The sequence below is a fragment of the Cyprinus carpio genome, unplaced genomic scaffold, assembly GCF_018340385.1.
Source record: "Cyprinus carpio isolate SPL01 unplaced genomic scaffold, ASM1834038v1 S000006661, whole genome shotgun sequence".
In the NCBI taxonomy this organism is placed as follows: Eukaryota; Metazoa; Chordata; class Actinopteri; order Cypriniformes; family Cyprinidae; genus Cyprinus; species Cyprinus carpio.
Genome location: NW_024879285.1, coordinates 108051 through 129012, shown reverse-complemented (window position 1 = coordinate 129012; position 20962 = coordinate 108051). Strand labels below are relative to the sequence as shown.

At 45.4% G+C, this 20962-nt stretch overlaps 1 protein-coding gene across 1 annotated transcript; it reads right to left on the bottom strand.

Moving 5' to 3' along the window:
- Nucleotides 1–2656: 2656 nt before the first annotated feature.
- Nucleotides 2657–5787, bottom strand: LOC109073310 (up-regulator of cell proliferation-like). The gene is given in 3 exon segments (XM_042755310.1): nucleotides 2657–3940; nucleotides 3942–4717; nucleotides 4720–5787. Coding segments are annotated over 3 exon segments (2994 nt in total). The 5' UTR covers nucleotides 5654–5787.
- Nucleotides 5788–20962: the final 15175 nt, after the last annotated feature.

Sequence of the window (20962 nt, the reverse complement as noted above, 5' to 3'; positions counted from 1 at the left end):
ATGTCATAACTAAAGTAGAAATGTGTGTGTGATGCGTAAAAACAATAATCAATGGTTCTCATTCACATCAAGCATGCACGTTTAAGCTTCCATTTACCATATTTATTGTGTATAAGATAAAATAAAAATCAAATGTACTTTTCAAGATGAAATAAAGTTGTAAGGAGTAAAAAATAGTTGCTTTCTTCAGCAATGTAATCAAGTAAATGTACAAGTAGTCAGTTTAAATTGTGCTTCATTAAAGTACAAATCCCCCAAAATAATACTTAAGTACAGTAATCAAGTAAAATTACTATTAAGTATTTTACACACCTGATAAGCAACTATGCAAGTACATGTCAGCTTATTCTACTAACCCTAAACCTATCCTAACCATCTACTAAAAGTTACTTATAGTTAGAATTTCGAAAGTGAACTACTACATCTACTTTCTGGAAGGAGATGTTGCTACAGAAGAAGTTGAAATTCCTTGTCTATTGGATGTCATAATGGGAGACCCAGTACAAATGTAGTATACAAAATATTATTTTATAATAAAAACTCAGCACAGCAATACATCTGTGTTAGTATTTATTCAGGTAACATTATTTTTTGCATATGGTTGGCAAATGCTTAACATCTCTACAAATAATTAACCTCATACAAACATGCCTGTATATGTAACACACAGAATAACAGTTCTAAATACAGTTGCACAGACAATAGACAAAATTGTATTTATTCAAATTAAACTAAGCCAAAAACATATGAAAACAAACAGTTATGACTAAAAATCAATCTGAAAGTAAAATTTAGAGCATTGTGAATATAAAGATTGTTCTCAACAGAAAAAAAATAAAAATAAAAAACAAGTTACACACACACATTTTAAATACCATTTTCAGTATTAGAATTTCAAGAAAAACGTGAAATGTTATATAGGTGAAAAGATGTTTTTATCAAGCGTACATCGCTACATGCATTTTGAATGATGAATAATGCTTTTATTATAAGAAAAACAATTCTTAACTAAACTCATTTGAATAGAGGCCAGACAGACACTAGTTAGTTGATGTTTACTTTAGGCTTTTTATCTGCCTGAATCTTTGTAATACCTTCCCAGGATGAAGGTATATCGACAGGTTTTGCATCATACTCTTCAGCAAACCGGTTATTGAATTGTGCCATCACATATATCCAGTATGCTGATGTCTCTATGCTGGGCTCTCGATCAATACGCCAGTCTGGGTAGATTGTATTGTATTCCTTATATGGATGCCACTGATCTTTGGTGTCATGGCATTTAAAGCATGAGTCACTGTTCACCGATGATGTACAGATGTCTGTCACTAGTTTTTAGAATCATGAAATCTGCATCGGCCGAGACCTTCTGGTCTGTGAATTGAGACAAAGTGTTTAGAGTGGGCTTCTCCTCCAGCCTCACATGGTGCTTGACAGAATGGACACTGTTTCCCACAGCCCTGCAGTCGTTTGAACAGCACATCCTGTGGTTTGGTTTGAAGATGCTTTATTCTGCTTTCAAAACTTGATTTTTTTAAACTAGCTTTCAGTAATTTATCCATGTCCTGCAAAGAAAAGTGAAGGCATTCAGCAATTTTTTTGGGATTTGCATTGTTAAGTGTGCCAATTTTGTCCACGATATCCCTGGGAATAACAAGTCTTTCTTGAAGTTTCCTGCAGATGACTTCGATGAATCCCTTGATGTCATTTATAGTTGAGTCTTGCTCTGCCTCTTTAATTGCTCGAGTAATTTCACCGATGACATCATTCAGAAGATTTTCCTCTAATTTGAACATTCGATTCTCAGCTGTAAAGTGCTCTCTGACTTTGTCAAAAATAAAGTCTTTGACAAATGTTTCATATGACTTAATGAAACGCAAATATGTTTCAAATTTAGAATCAAGAAGATTTTTCAAGACAAAAATCTGAAATGATGTTTCAAAAATGTGGGTGTTTTCACCAGTCTTCATCTCGTCTGCCATTTTCATGCCCAAGACATCAGACATGTATTTTTCCAAAGCAGGTCTTATGCAGTTATTCATGAATTCATCAGCCGTCTTCTGACACTGGTCTCATTCGAGGTAAAGGTCAATGAATTTACAGCGGTATGTTTGCTTGAAGTCCTCCAAGGCTGTTTGCGGGTTGTTATTCTGGATGAATTGGTTGTGAATATCTTGAAATTCTCTGCTTGCAAAGCCACAGATGTGTAGTTTAAGGGGTAGTTCAACATCTTCTTTTAAATCTTCATGAGACTTAAGTCTCTCATCAATCATGTTAAGAATTTCCCTGATATATGTGTCATCATAATCATCCGTACTTTCTCTCTTTGCTTCAACAAATTCATAACAATCCCTGATAAGTTTGTCTGACATCTCTTGCATTATCTTGATCTGACTTTTGTAAAAAAACTTGGACACGTGTTTGTATTTGCAAGCAATAAATTGTTCTTGCCCATACATGGTTAAATCCTTCACTTTGTCTAATTGTTGAGCCATTGAACTTCCTCTAGATTCAAGATTTTTCCTCAAAAGAAGAAGAACTCTTAGGATGATATTTGTGTTGTTGGAGCCCTGTGTATGGGAAATGTCCTTACAGTCTCCTGCCACATCTTTTCAATGCTTCATCCAGCTTGGAGTCAGACATGTCTGACTTGTTCTCACGACAGAATTTCAACAAGTCCAGGACTTTTTTTCTCCATTGTGTCCATGTATGTTTTTTTGATTCCTTCCACCTTCATCATTGCATTTCGACGTAAAAGAGCTGCATTCAGTTTGTTTGTGATGGAATCTGAAAGCTCTTTCTTCAAAGATTTGGCAGAGTTTATAAAGTCTTGTCGATAGCTTTCCACAAGTTCAACATGACCTTCTCCTTGTTCATAGTATGATTTGATCTTACTAGAAATTTCATCTTCTCCTTCTGAAAGCTCAACATCTGCTTTTTGTAGCAAATGACAACAGAAATCTTCAATGGTGCACTGCTCAGAGTTTTCAAATTTTCCATGGTTCAAGATCTTTGTTTCACCCTCTAATGCCCATGTGTGCATTTTCTGTCTCAGTGTCCAGTCCCATGTGTTGTACTCTGTACACAGTTTCATGTATGCATCAGCCACCAGGCTGTTTCTGAAGCTGAAGATGAATTTCTCAAATTTCACAGCAGTCCACAAGTCTTTGGTCCATCTAATAAATTCATTCATGTCACTGGACTTGTAATGTCTGAAGATCTCCATTAAATGCTTTTTGAGATCATACACAGACTCACTATAGCCGATACTCACTGGTGCCATTGGGGGGTTTCCATGCCACAATCCAGGGATGTAGTGGTCACCTTCCCCAGTGTCATAATTCATCACATCTGTAAATTTATTAAACTCCAGTTTGTTCTCCATTTTGGCTGCAGCTTGTGTCATTTCATCCAGATGTTCCAACAGAAATTTACGGTCTCTCATGTTTGAATCATGAGCTGAGACATCAGCAACATTCTGGTGTACAAACAAACATGTGTGTTTCTTACCTATTTCCTTCATCCTGAGGAAGGCATGAACAATGATCTGTAAAATGTCTTTCATCTCTGTGGAGTTTTCCATGGCGATGTTGACAATTGTTACATCACTCAGTCCAACAACAAGAGTTGCCAACTCATTGTCATGTTCGTGGCTGTTGTCCAGTTGTGCGAGCTCAGGGGATTTTAGTCCTTCAGTGTCAATTATCACTATATAATCACAATTGAGCTCTTCATTACATTCCTCTGCTACTTTAATGAGCTGCATAAAGGCTCCCCTGGTGCATCTTCCACTGCTCACTGCAAACTGAACTCCAAACATGGTGTTCAGCAGCGTTGACTTTCCTGAACTCTGGACGCCCAAAACAGTGACAACCATAATCTTGTTTTTGGGCTCCACCAGTGTGTTTAATTCAGAAAACACACTAGAAAGCCATTTTTTCAGGGATATTTGAAGAATCTCCATCCACAAGTTCAAGTGAAAATCCATCCAGCAGTAGTTCAGCACAGAGTCTAGGTAAATGTTGTAGTTGTTTGCGGTAAAGTGCATCTTCTGAGAGCGAGACTGCAGCTTCGTAAAGCTGGCTCATCTCTCGAATGAAGTGCTCCACTCCTAAAGAACTGTTTGAAATCTTTTTATCAAGCTCAGCTATTCCTGTCTTGTTCTTACAAACATCTTGACATTTCTGTTTGTACAGTTCTCTGAGTCTAGGCAGTACTTCATGTGAGCGATTCTCCAAATTGATTCTCAACCATTTTAAGAAGTAGGCCTTTTCTGGTGATGATATTGCGCTGATAAAGCAGCCCATAGTAGTAGACATGTCTGTTCTGTATTGCTCTTCTCTGAGCTTCCTTTTCTCAATCTGAAGGTCACTTTTGTAGTCCTCAACACTCTTATCGCCAACTTTCTTTTTCAAAGGGAATTCCTCTTTCTCTAACTTGGCCAATTTCATCAAGATTTCCCCTTGCAAGGGAAGTTTCTCCATCTTGAATTGCACTATATCATTAATTTTTGAAGTGATTTCATCTGCTCTTGCTTTGGCACGCTGACATTCTTCAGCATCCTCATCCACCAAGATTCCCAGATTGTGTGCAAACTCAGCTAAACGAACAACTGACATTTTGTGATTGTTGTCCTTAATTGCATCTTGCAACTTGCTCTTAATTTTGCCAACAAATTCTGCATCATTCTGCTTTGCTTTAAAGATGAAATTGCTCAGCTTTTTTTCAGTTTGAGCTCATTCACTGTAGCTTTTATGATATCGTTGTTGGAGTCCCCCACAAAAAATAACTGAGGAATATGTCTCTGACTCGGGACTGAAATTAACTGTGAATCTAAAAATTGGGGTTCAAAGAACACAAACACAGCAGCTGAAGCCTCACGCAGAAAAGTGTACTGTGTTTCAAAGTTCTGAATGTCACCTCTCAAGTTGGCAATTGCTACAGGCTCAGGAAAGACATCAATGTTCTTTTTCCCACAAGGAAGATACCAGGTCATCTCAACCAAGCCATTTGATATTTTTTTGTTGATGTTTCCACAATCCATGTTGAAGTGCACAAATGTTTCAGTGTACTCCTGTGGATTGCTGAGCAGCTTATTCAGAATTTCTGATTTGGAAATGTTGCACCTACCAAGTCTCACAAAAGACACTAAAGGCATTTCTGACAGAGCAATCCTTTCTTCCAAAAATTTACTTGAATCTGATAATGAGTGTGGTCTGTATTTTTTTACAATATCTCTCATTGCCCAAAGCATAAGAGTGATCTGATTGTTCTCAATGTTTGGAAGCAGCAAAGGAACAGCAAACTGACACATGCACATTTTCATAATCATTTCCTGCTGAAGAAAACTGTCAGAGCAAAGAAACACAGCAGTCAGAATGTCCAAAGGATTGACTGACTGAAGACAGTCTGATTCACTCTCCTGATCATCATCCCACTCTGAATCTTCCGTCCTGTCTGATGAAGAACACATAACACTCCTCGCTGTCCTCTGTAGCATCATCAGCCTCTTCAAGAACAGCCACGGCAGATCTGAAAGGGACTGAACAGTCACATCTGTGATACTGTTCTTGTTGATCTGCAGCACTGTGTGTAGAGTGAGCTTCTTATCATAGTACTCCACCAAACCCAAATTTAAAAGGAGTTTGTCCATGATGTTCCCTGTAAATGAGAAAAAAAATAGTTATAATTGCATGCCCCCAAAATACGCTACTTTTGTCAACAGTTTCTTATTGCACTTCTATTATTAATCTACACCGATGAGCTGTTCAGTTTTCCTTCATTTTTTAAAAGTGTTACCTTCATCTCAGGGGCATGAAACTCTGTGACTTTTCCTAAATAATCTATCTTAACATGCACAAAAAAACTGGGCTTGATTTGGTTGTTCACCCCACATTGAAAAAAAAAAAAAAAATTACCGTTTAAGGTGTTTGGGGTAAAAATGACCTCACATTGAAAATGAATGGGAAAATGAAAAAAATTACTTTTTAAAATTTTGTTTGTCAAAAAAATACAAGTAAATCCATTATAAATCTGAAATTTTCTACATATAAACAAAGGTCTGGTCCTAGAGCATAAATAAAAAGTAGAACAAACTTTCTATCTCATACACACACACACACACACACACACAAACACACAAACACACAAATGTATGTGACTGCAACAGAGAGCATTTTTACAGAAATTGGCAAATAAAATAAAACTGGGATAAGTCTAAAAAAAAAATACATTTAAATCAAGGTCTGGTCCTAGAGCATAAACACATACACACATACACACACTCACACACAAACACACACACACAAACACACACATGTGACTGCAACAGAGAGCATTTTTATAGAAATTGGCAAATAAAATCAACTAAACTGGCATAAATCTGAAAAATGTCACATATGCAACATGGAACAAGCATGTTCCATAATTGTTGATAAATAATTTTCTGAAATAAATAGTGTGTGATTACAGTCATGTCATAGTGGTGACTTGTAATGTTTCTGCAAATGTATGTATAATAATTTGCAAAAGCAGATCATTCAAAATATATCAGATAACAACAACAAACTCTAACTTTGACAAAAATACAGATTTTTTATGTATTTCAAAATGTTTAAATATATATTCACAAAATATATATATCATAAAGTTGTGAGGAGAAGTTGAAGCATCAAGAAAAATGGAGTGAAAATGAATGAGTCTCTATTGACCTCTATTGGATACATGTGGTCATGGCACTTTAATTCCTTAACTATAAGAAAAAAAGTTTTTCGACTAACCTCCAGATGGCAGTATTCTATCCCTAACACATAGAGCAATGTCCAAAAACGAAGGGTTACATGGGTAACCTAGGTTCTGTGAATGAAGTCAACACGCCACAGTATGGGTCAGCCTCGTTAAGGATGAGCTGTCAGGAGACGGTATATCAAATTAACCACGCCCCGCTTGTAATCATCTCCTTTAAATACAGGTGTTAATCAGCCGGCCTTTTCTCTTTTTCTGACTGGCTCAAAGCAGTCCCCGAGTGACCACGCTTCGTGGCGTGTTGACTTCATTCACAGAACCTAGGTTACCCATGTAACCCCTTTGTTCTATTTCATTTCAGTCAACACGCAACAGTATGGGTCAACTGTGTACCAGATAAGGTCATGAGGGGAAATCTAGCGGGGCAATAACCAGGACATGATTAATGCAACAGAACCTTTATTAGTTCTTCATATAACTTACAACAAAACCACCAGGTAATAATACCTTGACATAACTTAACATAAAGCATGAAACTGTCTTTGCAAGATCCAGACGATAGAACTTGGCAAATGTCAAAGAGGACGACCAACCTGCTGCTACACACACTTATTCCAGAGAGGCCCCTTTAAATAATTCCCAAGAGGCCCCCATTCCTCTGGTAGAGTGGGCCACTACCCCCTTGGGAGGAGGCCTTCCCCATGCTGTGGTAGGCTAGTTCTATCAGCCTGACCACCCATCTTGCAAGCCGCTGCTTGGACACCGCCTGGCCTTGCACTGAGTCCCCGAAACAGACAAACAGCTGATTAGTCTGTCTGATCTGTTGAGTGCAAGTAATGTATCTCCTCAGTGCTCTGACTGGGCAGATTAGATGTAATCTGGCTGCTTCTGCTGAATCATGAGGAGGGGGATGAAAGGGTTCTAGTACCAAAGGTCTGGAGACATAAGAACGAGGCAAAACTTTTGGCAGGAATGATGGGTTCGTAAGGAGAGAAATGGATGAATCTTCTTCCCCCAGTCTCAAGCATGCAGGGTGTACCGACAAGGCATGCAATTCGCTTATCCTCCTAATTGAAGCAATAGACAAGAGAAAGGCTGTCTTCAACGTAAGAAGTTCTAACTCCAATTTGTCTAATGGCTCAAAGGGATGTTCTGTCAGAGCATTCAGGACAATGCCCAAGTCCCATGAGGGAACCAACCGAGCTTGAGATGGGCCTAATCTACGAGCTCCTTTCAGAAAGCATTTCACAAGAGGATGGACACCAATTGTGCTGCCTCCGTAGTCCATATGGCCATCTGATATAGCCGCTACATATCCCCTCAAGGTTGACTCCGTCAGACCCGTGTCCAACAGGGACTGGAGGAATGACAAAACTAACTCCACTCCACATGAAACTGGGTCCATTCCCTTGGACTGACACCATCGAGAGAGCCTTTCCCATCGAGCAGCATACAGTCTCCTTGTAGATGGGGCTTTTGCTGCCTGCAGTGTTGTTAGAACCGCCTCTCCCAGAGCTCTGGACGACTCCCATCTAGTGGCCAGACGTGCAGATTGTACCTCCCTGGATTCGGGTGCCAGAGTTTCCCCTGGGCCTGAGACAGCATATTCTTCCTGACTGGGAGACACCATGGCGGTCCCTTCTGTAATGCTACCAAATCCGGCATCCATGCCTGCTGGGGCCAATCTGGTGCCACCAGCAGGACTTTGGCCTTCAAGATCCTTACTTTGGCTATGACCACTGGCAGAAGAGGGAATGGAGGAAATGCATACAGGAGCATTGGAGGCCATTTGTTCGCCAGAGCATCCACCCCTAGGGACCCCTTGGGGCCCACTATTGAATACCACAGGGGACAATGCGTGGTTTCCAGTGAGGCAAAGAGATCTACCTGAGCCACCCCGAACCGAGACCAGATCTCCTGCACCACAGCCGGATGTAGTCGCCATTCCCCTGGCCTGGGGCCTCCCCTGGACAAAAGGTCGGCTGCCACATTGTCCTCTCCCGGGAGGTGTAAGGCCCTCAGGGACACCCCCTGAGCATGTGCCCATAACAGAAGGTCCCGAGCTCTCCTGTAAAGGGACGTCGAACGTAAACCCGCCTTGATGGTTTATATATGACACTACTGTGGTACTGTCTGAGCGAACACATGACATGCTTCTCCCGAAGCTGAGGCCGAAAATGGATCAGGGCCCGAAATACTGCCTCCAGTTCCAGCAGATTTATGTGTGCTCCTCTCCATGTGGCATCCCATTGTCCTTGTGCTAGATTGCCTTGCCAGACAGCACCCCAGCCCTCCAAGCGACGCATCTGTTGTTATCATCTCCCTTGAACATAAAGGGCCCAGTGTGACTCCTTCCTTTAGGCCTGGAGTCGATAGCCACCACTGGACTGTTGGGAAGACAATCCCCGTCCCTTGGAATCAGTCGCTGTCCATTCTCGTATGGACTCACTTTGTATTTTGCTAACCATAGCTGCAGAGGGCGCATGTGAAGCAGTCCCAATGGTACCACCTGACTGTCTGCGGCCAACAGGCCAAGCAGCCTCCGACCAAACCTCACTGTAACCTGCTCCTTCCAGAGGAGCCGGGATAGACATTCTTCCAACACCAATCGCCTCTGAGAAGTCAGAGATGCTCTCATCGTTGTTGAATCCAAAGTCAACCCTAGGTATGTCACTTCCCTGGTGGGAATGAGACAACTCTTCCTGCTGTTCAGCTTCAGCCCCAAGTTCTGTAAATGGGTTAGGACCACCTTTGTGTTGTTCCTGGCCTGCTGTTTTGTAGGGGAACAGATTACCCAATCGTCCAGGTAATTTGCTATACGTATGCCCTGACGACGAAGGGGGATGAGCGCTGCATCCATACATTTTGTAAAGGTGCGGGGGGCCAATGACAGACCGAAGGGGAGAACATTGTACTCGTATGCGTTGCCTTGAAAGTAGAACCTTAGGTACTTCCTGTGGTTCCTGTGAATTGGGATATGAAAATAAGCATCCTGGAGGTCCACTGTTGTGAACCAGTCCCCTTGTCTGATGAAGGTTAAAAGGGTTGATATGTTGAGCATATGGAAAGGCAGTCGTTTTTAAATGACGGTTGAATCCCTTGAGATTGAGGATGGGACGAAGACCCCCATCCTTTTTTGGAATCAGGAAATAGGTGGAATAAAACCCCTGCCCCATTGTTCCCAAGGGCAGGTGTGTTATTGCTCCTTTTCCTAAAAGGACCGATACCTCTGCCGTGAGAGACTTGCACTGGTTCTCGTCTCCCAGAACAGTAGGGACAATCCCTTGAAACTTTGGTGGTTTTTGATCTGAACTGGAGCCTGTATCCAAACTCCAAGGTGCTTAGCACCCATGGACATTGGGTGCATTGGCGCCAGTGGAGGAGCTGTTGACTGGAGAGTGTGTGTGGCCGGAGACTGATTGTCAGCGACGATTTCTTCTTTCCGCCTGACATCCGTGTGATGGAAGACTCTGCCTGTCTGCCCCTACGAAAGGACTGTCGAACTCCTTGGCCTGGTCCCCCTAGAGCCCCTTGGCCAGCAGTTCTTCGCTGCCCTGGGTAGGCCTGGGGTAACGATTCTGGGCGAGTCCAGCTACTGCTCCCCGTTGATGTCCGAGGCCCACGAATAACTGGTGCCCGACGCACAGAGCGTGCCAACTCCCTTGTCTTACGGGACTGCTCCAATGCTGCCTCTGAAGGGGGCCCAAAGACCTCGCCAGGGATCAATGGAGCTGCTACGACTGCCATGCAGTCTTGGTCCAAAAGATTGGCCTGGGACAGCCATACTTGACGACGCACTTGAACCACACTGGCCATCGATTGTCCCAGAGCTTGGGCATGTGCACTTGTTCCTCGGATCAGCATGTCAACCACCCTTAATGCTTCTGGAATGTCATCACTCGTCAAGGTAGAGGACAAATCCTGCAGTATACCCTCTAAATAAACCAACAGGAGGGAATTGGTGCATGCCAGTCTTGCAGACAAGGCAGAGGCATGATAGGTTCTTTTTAGCTGACTGTCAACTAACCTACAATGCTTGTTAGGGTGTATAGCATCTTTGCCAGCCCTGGTGGTTGCTTCTGCCAACATAGCAAATGTGGGCCCAATCTGAGGAGCTGAAGCAAGCCCGTAAGCTGCCGCCCCTGCCAGGCTGCCCAGCTGTGTCTTAGGGAGGGCAGTGGAACCTGGGGACTTTCCATGAAGAATGCAACTCTGTCACAAAGTCTGGAAGTATAGGCAAACCTTCTGTTTTTCGGCGCTGAGAGCCTCTATCAAACACCGAAGTTGATGTTGAGGCAGGTTGTGAAGTCAGGTTCACCCGCTCTGCTGCTCTAGCAATCACTGCCTTATCTGATGGATCCAAAGGAACAGGATCCGAGGCCTGAGAAGAATAATCCTCCATTTCTGAATCAGAGATGTCCTCCTGATCCGATGGCATAGAATTGCCTTCCCTTCCAAACACTCCAGATGCTATCACAGATATCTCATCTGGGTGGCGGCATGGATGTTTTTGCACCAGTTCCCCAGGGCCTGGCGGCCCCACCGGCCACTGCTGCACCTGTAACAAATTATTCAGAGTCTCTTGCATTCCTTGCATTTGCCTCTGAAGGTGATCCACGTCCCCTTCTACATGCTTGCGCTTGCGAGATCGCTTACGCCCGACACCTTCTTCTTGAAGATCCCGCTCAGGCCGATGTTGTACTTGTCCTGCAGGGATCTCTGCTGGAAAACCAATGTTGCCTTCCTCTTGCATCTTAATAGGGAAGTGAAAAATATCTCAGCTAGCTTTTGTCTTCACAGACAAAGAGGTTTCCTTGGCTGAAATGACAAACGAAAATCCCTTCACTCTGTTTTTTTTTTTTTTTAACAGCTTACTTCAACTTGGTAGCTTTCACCTTTACAGGTGAAGAGGCCCCCTTGCCAAACAATCTGTGTAACTAATAATACTCACCTTTTTCAAACCGAATTAACACGGTAGCTTTAATCCTCTCGGGTAAGAGGCTCCGTCACAAACAGCACGCGGCAACGCGGTAACTTTCACCCTCACAGGCAAAGAGGCTCCCGTCAGCCAGCTACTTAAAGTAATAAAGGAAGCAAATCTTACCGTCTTTACCAACTCGATCGTTAGCCAGGAGGCAAAAAAGAGAAAAGGCCGGCTGATTAACACCTGTATTTAAAGGAGGTGATTACAAGCGGGGCATGGTTAATTTGATATACCATCTCCTGACAGCTCATCCTTAACGAGGCTGACCCATACTGTGGCGTGTTGACTGAAATGAAATAGAACTATTTAGATTTAATTAAGATCATCATTTAAGTGATTTTTTCTTTAAAAAAATCATACTTCATGTGCAAATTTATGGCCTAGTTATGTAATTGTGCAGTAAATAGGTAAAAAAGATTCAAAATTTCCACAAAAACACAGCATAAATGTATAGTTGAGAAGTAAATAAAAAAAATGTTATATGGTTTTCCATATAAAATATGTATATTTCCTTATGCAATCACTCTTTAAATGTTTGGGGTCAATCTGACCCCAAACATCTTAAGCGTTATCCTTTTTTAACAGTGGTTAAGGGTTAAGTGCAATTTATTATGAAAATGAACATTGCAGGGGGTGTTTTTCAAGTTGAATTACTTTAAGCTTGATACATCTTAAAAATGTGACTCTCATGGTGCAAGAAAGATAGTAAGACACAACACAATGGCTAAAGATGACTGTTTCCTTGTGAGCTGGCAAGTTCAGGAGAGTGAGAGTTGGGAGTGAGAGTCAGATGCAGGTAGGTAAAGATATTTAAAAAGTTGGGTAATGTTTTAGATTACAGTCCGCAATTTACAGCCTAAGTAAACTAAATTTACAGCATACTTTTTTGCAATTACAGCTTACCTATACAGTACCCCCATGAAGGTATAAGGGAACAATATGCAAAGTTTGGGGAATAAAGGGGTAACAACCTTGAAAATTACTAATTATTTATACTGTTAATATTTTGAAACTAAGGGGTATCAATTCTAATATTACATGGCACATACTGTATGTATGACCTAAACAACAATCTTACATTTGCAAGTGATTTAGCAAGAACATACACGGTGTACCTTTTATAGTACACATATAAAAAACACTTGGTTATTGTTTCAATCCAAACACTAGGTTGAGACTGCTGGGTAAGAAAGCTGGATTGATTTGACCCAATTTAAGTTGATAATCATAAAAGCTAAGTAAGTAACCCCCAGTGCTGTTGGAATGTGGACGTGAAAGAGAGCGTGCATGTCTCTTGGAAGCGTGGAAACTAGCTCTAAACTAATCATAGCGCACAGGAGTGACAGCTCTGAAACTGTCTGGAGTGTGTTTAAAACTGGAGCACTGAATGTGGTGAGCGGAAACTGGAAACAGCTGGAATACCGCTTGAGACAAATCTGTGTTTGCGGTGCTCATGACAAGAATAGAGTCGAAAATACAAGAAAACTAATCGAAGTGAACAGGAGACATTTTTGAAACTGACTGGAGTGTTTTCTTTTAAAACTGGAGGGTTTTGTCTGAGTGTCTTCTCACAAACTTGAGCAGCAAAGCCGGGAAATGATTCGCTCAACGATTCATTTTTCCAAACCCCTTCTTTGCGTGACGCTAAACTGTGGAGATTGGTCCAATTGGCGATTGGTCGATTTCATTTCCATTTCATCATGCCTGTAATGCCTAAGCAGTGTTTGTGTGCAGTGCTGCTTTTGTGGACAGCCGTTCCGGGGAAACAGCTATTATTACCTCTCCAAAAGCGGCACCTAGTGGCAAAGAATTAATTAGCATTTTATTTCAGACTAACGTGAAAATGGACTGATGGTCAATTTTTCCAGGTCTGCGTGTGCAACAAGTGGGTGGGCAATGCTAATGTTTCATGTTGATGTCAACATGAAACGGCTTGGGATTCGTTTAAAAATGGTTTGATTCAATGATTCAGAGTCGACTCTTTCTTTTGAGAGACAATAACTTTATACATGGTGCACTTTCAGATTTAAAACTTTGCAGGATGTTCCCTTTCAGTCGGTCACTCTCGACGTCATATTGGTGACCGACGAATTTTGGATCTCGCTTAGAGAGACCAATCTACTTTGATTCTAAACTAAACGAGCCAATGCACATTGGTATGCAATTATTGATCACAGCATCAGTATAAGTAGGCAGCAGGTGCACCGCATATTTGCATTTCGCTTCGGAGCCGAGCGATCACATCGTTCTGCTCCTGAATACTCTACTGAGAGAAGACTGAATGAGTTCAGTACACTTTTGAGAGCTCTTCGAGTTGGTGGTAAGGCGCTTCAGCGGGGGTGGTTTTTTCCCGTGTTGAGTGAGTTGCACACAGCAGGCTGCACTACCCTCAGTTTGTGTTGCAGACGGCCATATCCCCTGTGCACTTCAGCATGCTAAAAGAGCTTTTTCCCTAAAAGAGTATTCACAAGGTGTCCGTATCCTCAACTACCTCGACGACTGGCTGATCCTAGCTCACTCTCGAGAACGGTTGTGCGAGCACAGGGATCTGGTGCTCAGACACCTAGCCCGACTGGGGTCTTCAGGTCAACTGGGAAAAGAGCAAGCGCTCCCCTGTGCAGAGGATCTCTTTTCTCGGTATGGAAATAGACTCGGTCGCCATGTTCATGCAGCTTACAAACGAGCGCACACAGTCACTGCTGAATTGCCTGAGACAATTCGAGGGCAAGAGAGCGGTTCCACTGAAACTGTTTCAGAGGCTCCCTTATCGCGTCCGCGGCCCCAAGGCGGCAGTCATAACGCTCGGGTTACTCCATATGAGACCGCTTCAGCACTGGCTTCATGACCGAGTCCCGAGATGGGCATGGCAACAGGGCACGCTCCGAGTGACCATCACTCCAGCCTGCCGCCGAAACTTCAACCCGTGGTTGGACCCCTCGTTTCTACGGGCCGGCGTGCCCCTAGAACCGGTGTCCAGACATGTTGTTGTGTCAACAGATGCCTCTGCCACGGGCTGGGGTGCCATGTGCAACGGGCATGCTGCATCGGGCCCCTGGACAGGACCCCGACTTCAGTGGCCATGTCAATTGCCTCGAGTTGCTAGCAGTACGTCTTGCTCTGCACCGCTTCAGGGCCCTGCTGAAGGACAAGCACGTTCTGGTCCATACGGACAACACTGCGACCGCAGCGTACATCAACCGTCAGGGTGGTCTACGCTTCCGCCGCATGTCGCAACTCGCTCGCCATCTCCTCTTGTGGAGTCACAAGCATCTGAGGTCGCTTCGTGCCATTCACATCCCGGGCAGGCTCAATCGTGCAGCCGACGAGCTCTCACGGCAGCAGTCTCGCCCTGGGGAATGGAGACTCCACCCCCAGTCGGTTCAGCTGATTTGGGAACACTTCGGAGACGCTCAGGTAGACCTGTTTGCCTCTCCAGAAAATTCCCACTGCCAGTTGTTTTACTCCCTGACCGAGGGCACCCTCGGCACGGACGCCCCTGGCACACAGCTGGCCGCTGGGCCTGCGCAAGTATGCGTTTCCCCCAGTGAGCCTTCTTGCACAGACGTTGTGCAAGATCAGGGAGGACGAGGAGCAGGTCCTCATGGTTGCGCCTTTTTGGCCCGGCCGGACCTGGTTTCCCAAACTTGTACTCCTCGCGACAGCCCCTCCCTGGCTAATTCCTCTGAGGAAGGACCTTCTTTCTCAGAGACGGGGCACCCTCTGGCACCCACGTCCCGATCTGTGGAACCTACATGTGTGGGTTCTGGACGGGTCACGGAAGGTTTAGGTACCTTCCCACCACAGGTGGTAGCTACCATCACTTCAGCTAGAGCCATGTCCACCAGACACGCCTATGCTTTGAAGTGGAACCTCTTCATCACTTGGTGTTCTTCACGGCGTGAGGACTCCTGGAAATGTCCGATTGGGTCAGTGCTTTCCTTTCTTCAGGAGGGGTTTGGAACGAAGGCTGTCTCCTTCCACCCTCAAGGTCTATGTGGCCGCCATTTCGGCTCACCATGACCCTGTTGAAGGTAAGTCTCTTGGGAGGCACGATCTGATCATCAGGTTCCTGAGAGGCGCAAGGAGGCTCAATCCGCCTCGCCCTCAGCAAGTCCACTCTTGGGACCTCGTAGTGGTTCTATCAGCACTGCAGAGAGCTCCCTTCGAACCCTTGCTCTCAGTAGAGCTAAAGTTTTTATCTTTGAAAACTGCACTCCTGACGGCTTTGGCTTCGGTGAAGAGGGTCGGGGACCTGCAGGCATTTTCAGTTGACGAAGCGTGCCTGGAATTCGGGCTGGCTAACTCTCACCGGCCTGGGTACGTGCCCAAAGTTCCCACCACTCCTTTTAGGGATCAGGTGGTGAACCTGCAAGCGCTGCCCCTGGAGGAGGCAGACCCAGCCTTGGCGCTGCTCTGTCCAGTACGTGCGCTCCGCACCTACATGGACAGAACTCGGTGCCTTAGGACCTCAGACCAGCTCTTTGTCTGTTACGGAGGCCAGCAGAAGGGAAAGGCTGTCTCCAAGCAGAGGTTATCCCACTGGATAGTGGATGCCATTGTCGTGGCTTATCAGGCTCAAGACCTGCCATGCCCCCTAGGGGTGAGAGCTCACTCAACTAGGAGCGTAGCTTCCTCCTGGGCGCTGGCGCATGGCGCCTCGCTGGCAGACATCTGTAGAGCTACGGGCTGGGTGACACCTAACACATTCGCGAGATTTTATAATCTCCGTGTAGAGCCCGTGTCCTCCCGGGTACTCGCCCCTTCGGGCCAGTAAGGACCTGCTCTGTGTAAATCCACTTGCTGCGCCATTCCACTCCACGGACTGGATGCGTGCGCTATTCCCCTCAGGTGAGTTCCTCAGTCAGAACCCTGGGTTCCTCCAGCACTGTTGATGTCCAACACTTGCGTACATGCCCTTTGGTCAGCCCTGTGTGGGACTAGGTGCCTCCATGTGTTGTGATTCCCCTTTTCTGGGTAATCCCACGTGTGTATGTCCACAGTAAGTCTCTCTGCGGCATGTGTCTTTCCCTTGGCAAGCCCCTTGCCAGCTCTGTCATTGAAACTTCCACCCTGCGGGCTGGGTACCTCAGAGTTCTTATGTATCACCACCTTGGTAGATACCTGCCTTCTGTAAGTCCTCCCACGGGCAGGCAGCCTGCTAGCATACGTCCATCTGGAATATGCTACCCAGTGTATTCTGTGTGAGCTATAGGCCCTCACTCGTGCTGGCCTCACGACAGGGTGCTATCACTCACAAGGGTCGCTGGAAGACAGCCATGTGGCGTTTTGTAAGGGACCCCATTCTTAACATCGAACGTGACCGACTGAAAGGGAACGTCTTGGTTACGTATGTAACCGTCGTTCCCTGAAGGAGGGAACGGAGATGTTACGTCCCCTTGCCACATCGCTGTTCCGCTGAACTGCCGGGTCACTGGCTCGGCTCCTCAGCGAAGACTTGAATGCAAGTTGCTCGCGTTGCTCCTTATATACCCGCTCTGCGGGGCGGAGCTCGCGATGCAAATCCCGCAGACCAAGGTACTTTGTGTACCATTGGCTCGTTTTGTACCACTCGAAGGTGATTGGGCTCTCGGGCGAGATCCCATTCGTAACGTCTCCATTCCCTCCTTCAGGGAACGAGGGTTACATACGTAACCAAGACGTTACCATACGTAACCGAGATGTTTTCATTTACTTAGAGCTGTGTTACACACTGCATGAAAGGTCATTTTCAAAAATCCATAATAGGGGCACTTTAGGGCTTTCAGTCTGTGTGTTTCTTGGCATGATGGTTTGGCCATAGTGGTAAGTTAGTGGGTGAAAAACATGAACAAAAAGATCAAAATCTCAAATTTTTTCTATAATATATGTTAAGTTTTTCAATATTAAACTTTTCAAAAGCATTTTAATTTAACTGTATATGCTGTATAAGTATAGAGTTGCTTTGCTTTTTTCTTTTCATGTTGGCCTGCGGTTTTTTTGTTTGCTTATATTTTTGTAAATTACTGGTGTAATAAATTTTCACTTTTTATCTGTTGCCTGTGTTTTGCTGTTGTCATATTATATTTTGGGTTCATTTAAACCCAGCTGTATAGCATTTTATAAACATTTTTTTTATTATTAAATAAAACAGCCCACCATTGGGCTATGGGGAAAAATGAGCTTGACATGATGGAGATATTACCTGGTATTAGGGAGGCACCGGTATCGGGCCGATACTGAGCTCCTGTACTCTACTCGTCAATATCAAAGGCCAATATCAAAGCAGGCTGCGTCTCAGTCAGTAATCAGTATGTTGTGCACACAAGTTTGTGCACTGGGAAAGACCGTGGCTCAGTAAACACTGGGACTATTGATGTCACGACACACACACAAACGGTAGATCCAAAAGCAGTGTTTTATTGGGAGAAACCAAATATCATAATCCAGCCAGGCAAAGGTCAAAATCCAGATAAGCAGTCAAAACAAGAAACATAAACATCGGCCAAGAAACACGAAAAACCAGGGTGACATTAAACAAGGACTCCCTGACACATACTAAGACAGACCGGTATAAATACACAGGGACATGACAAACGCTAATGGGGAATTGACTGCGTGCAATGATTACTAACCAGTGACAGCTGAGTGCAATGAGGAGACAGGGATCGTGGGGAATGTAGTTCAGGAAGTGACCGACACCGTGGGGAAGAAGGACATCTAGTGGTTACCCAGGGAACACAACCCAGACACTGTGACATAACCCCCCTCTACGGAGTGGCTACCAGACACTCCAAGACATCAGGGACAGGAAGTGGAGGAAAAAAACAACAACAAGAAGACCAGGAGGGAGGTGGACTGGTGGAGGTAGAACAGGGGGAGGGATGGAGGGCCAGGCCCATGTAGGGGAACAGGTACAGGCAGCGATGGCTCCACTGGCAGCCAAGGTGGATCAGTCAGTTCAGGGGGCCAGGGTGGACCCGAAAGTTCAGGGGACCACGAGGGACCAGGCAGTTCAGGTGGCCACGGAGGATCCGTCAGTTCCGGTTGTGCCGACGGCCAGGGAGGAGACGTGAGGGTGCTCTGGACGGCCTGTGGAGACGTGAGGGTGCTCTGGATGGCCTGTGGAGACGTGAGGCGCCTTGGCTTCGGGCACCACCTCTGGAACGGCCTCGGGCACCGCCTCGGTCACGGCATCGGGAACGGCATCGGGAACCGCCTCGGGAACGGCCTCGGGCACCGCCTCGGTCACGGCATCGGGCACCGCCTCGGCCTCCGGATCGAGCACTGCCTCAGGAATGGCCTCAGGAACCACCTCGGCATCGGGCACCGTCTCGGCATCCGGAACTGCATCGGGCACTGCCTCGGCCTCCGGAATGACCTCAGGCACCGCCTCGGCCTCATGCACCACCTCGGCCCCGGGCACCGCCTCGGTCTCCGGAACAACATCGGGCACCGCCTCGGCATCGGGCACCGCCTCGGCATCGGGCACCGCCTCGACCTCTGGAACAACATCGGGCACCGCCTCGGCATCCGGAACAGCATCGGGCACCGCCTCGGGGACGGCAGCGGCCTGCTCGGGAACGTCCTCCTGGACGGCAGCGGCCTGCTCGGGAACGTCCTCCTGGACGGCAGCGGCCCGCTCGGGAACGTCCTACTGGACGGCAGCGGGCTGCTCGGGAACGTCCTCCGGGCTTTGAGGAACGGTAGACGCCTGTCTCCTCCTCCTCCGCCCTCTATGATGGCAAGTCGGTGGCACCTTGAGGGAAGACTCAGGCGTTGAGTCAGCCATCTTGTCTGGCAACACAGGTGTAGATTCGGCCATCCTGTGCAATGGTGCTAGGCTGGCGGCCATCTTGTGCTGTGGTGCTGGGCTGGTGGCCATCTGGTGCTGTGGCGCTGGGCTGGCGGCCATCTTGTGCTGTGGCGCTGGGCTGGCGGCCATCTTGTGCTGTGGCGCTGGGCAGGCGGCAGTCTTGTCTGGAAACTCAGGTGTGGTTGTAGCATCCCACTGAGCACGATGGCGCAGGTAATTGGTAAACCCCCAAAAGTCCAGGATCTCCAACCCCTTCATCTCCCATTGAGGCAAAGGGTCATCCAGGCAATCATTAAACAAGGCTTTCAGTGCTGCATCATTATAACCTAACCCGACTGCCATGGTCCAAAACAATTGTGCCAGGCCACCCACCTCACTCCCCCTTTGACGAAGGGTGGTTAAGTTCAGGAATCTCCCCCTCCGTTTCTCCATGGTGGCTGGGGAACAGATTCGAAATCCCACACTGCTGGATCTAATTCAAACACTGGCACGTGACCAGACTGCTCCACTGCAACTACACAGTCATTCCCGGTAATATGTGTAAATGCTTAGAGTTTCTACTGCAATTATAATGTGCTTTATTGCTCTCAGTGGCATCTACGCTAATATTAGTCTTTTTTATTCTTATTCCGAGGTGAATGTAGCCACCTAGATCCAGTCTGTATCCAGATCAGATGATCACTGCAGTCACCCAGATCCAGTCTGTATCCAGTCCAGATGGTGCATCAGCACCTAGAGACGACCTCAACAGCCCTGAATGTCAGCTGAGACCATGTCAGCTAGATGAGCCCCAGAGACAGATCCCCTCCAAAGACCCGTCGGCCATTGGGACAAGACCACGAGAATGTTTTTATCATAGATGCAGTGGATGTAATCCGGAAATACCACAGTTTTGTTATCATGTGCATCAATTCCTTTGTTCTGCTGAACACAAAGAGAAATTTAGAAGAATATTTGCAAACAAACGGGTTTCTGCCACCATTTCCGATCCATAGTATTTTTTCCATACTATACCAGTCAACTGTTTTATGTATAAACATTCTTCAGAATTTCTTTCCTTGTTTAAACCAGACCCCTGACACTTCTCAGATGAAACCACACAAAGATGAGGCATAATGGCTAAACAGTCCATTTGTCCATGTATATTTTTAATGGATTGATTTATTAATTCTGAAACATACAATAGAATAAAATTAGAAGCTACAGGAAATTCTAATTAGAGAAAAATTATATAAAATAAGCATGTCCTAATTCTTACTTCACTAGAAGAGTGATGTTTGTTTTTTGTTGTTTAGTTTGCATGTAATATATAAATAAATGGGTAAACTACAAATAAGAATAAAGAGAAAATGTATCCAGTTGACATTCTCAGCCAATGAGCGAAGCTGTATGTCGTCAGTCAGTCGTTTCCATCATGCTTTTAGATAGCGCAGTCGGTGGAA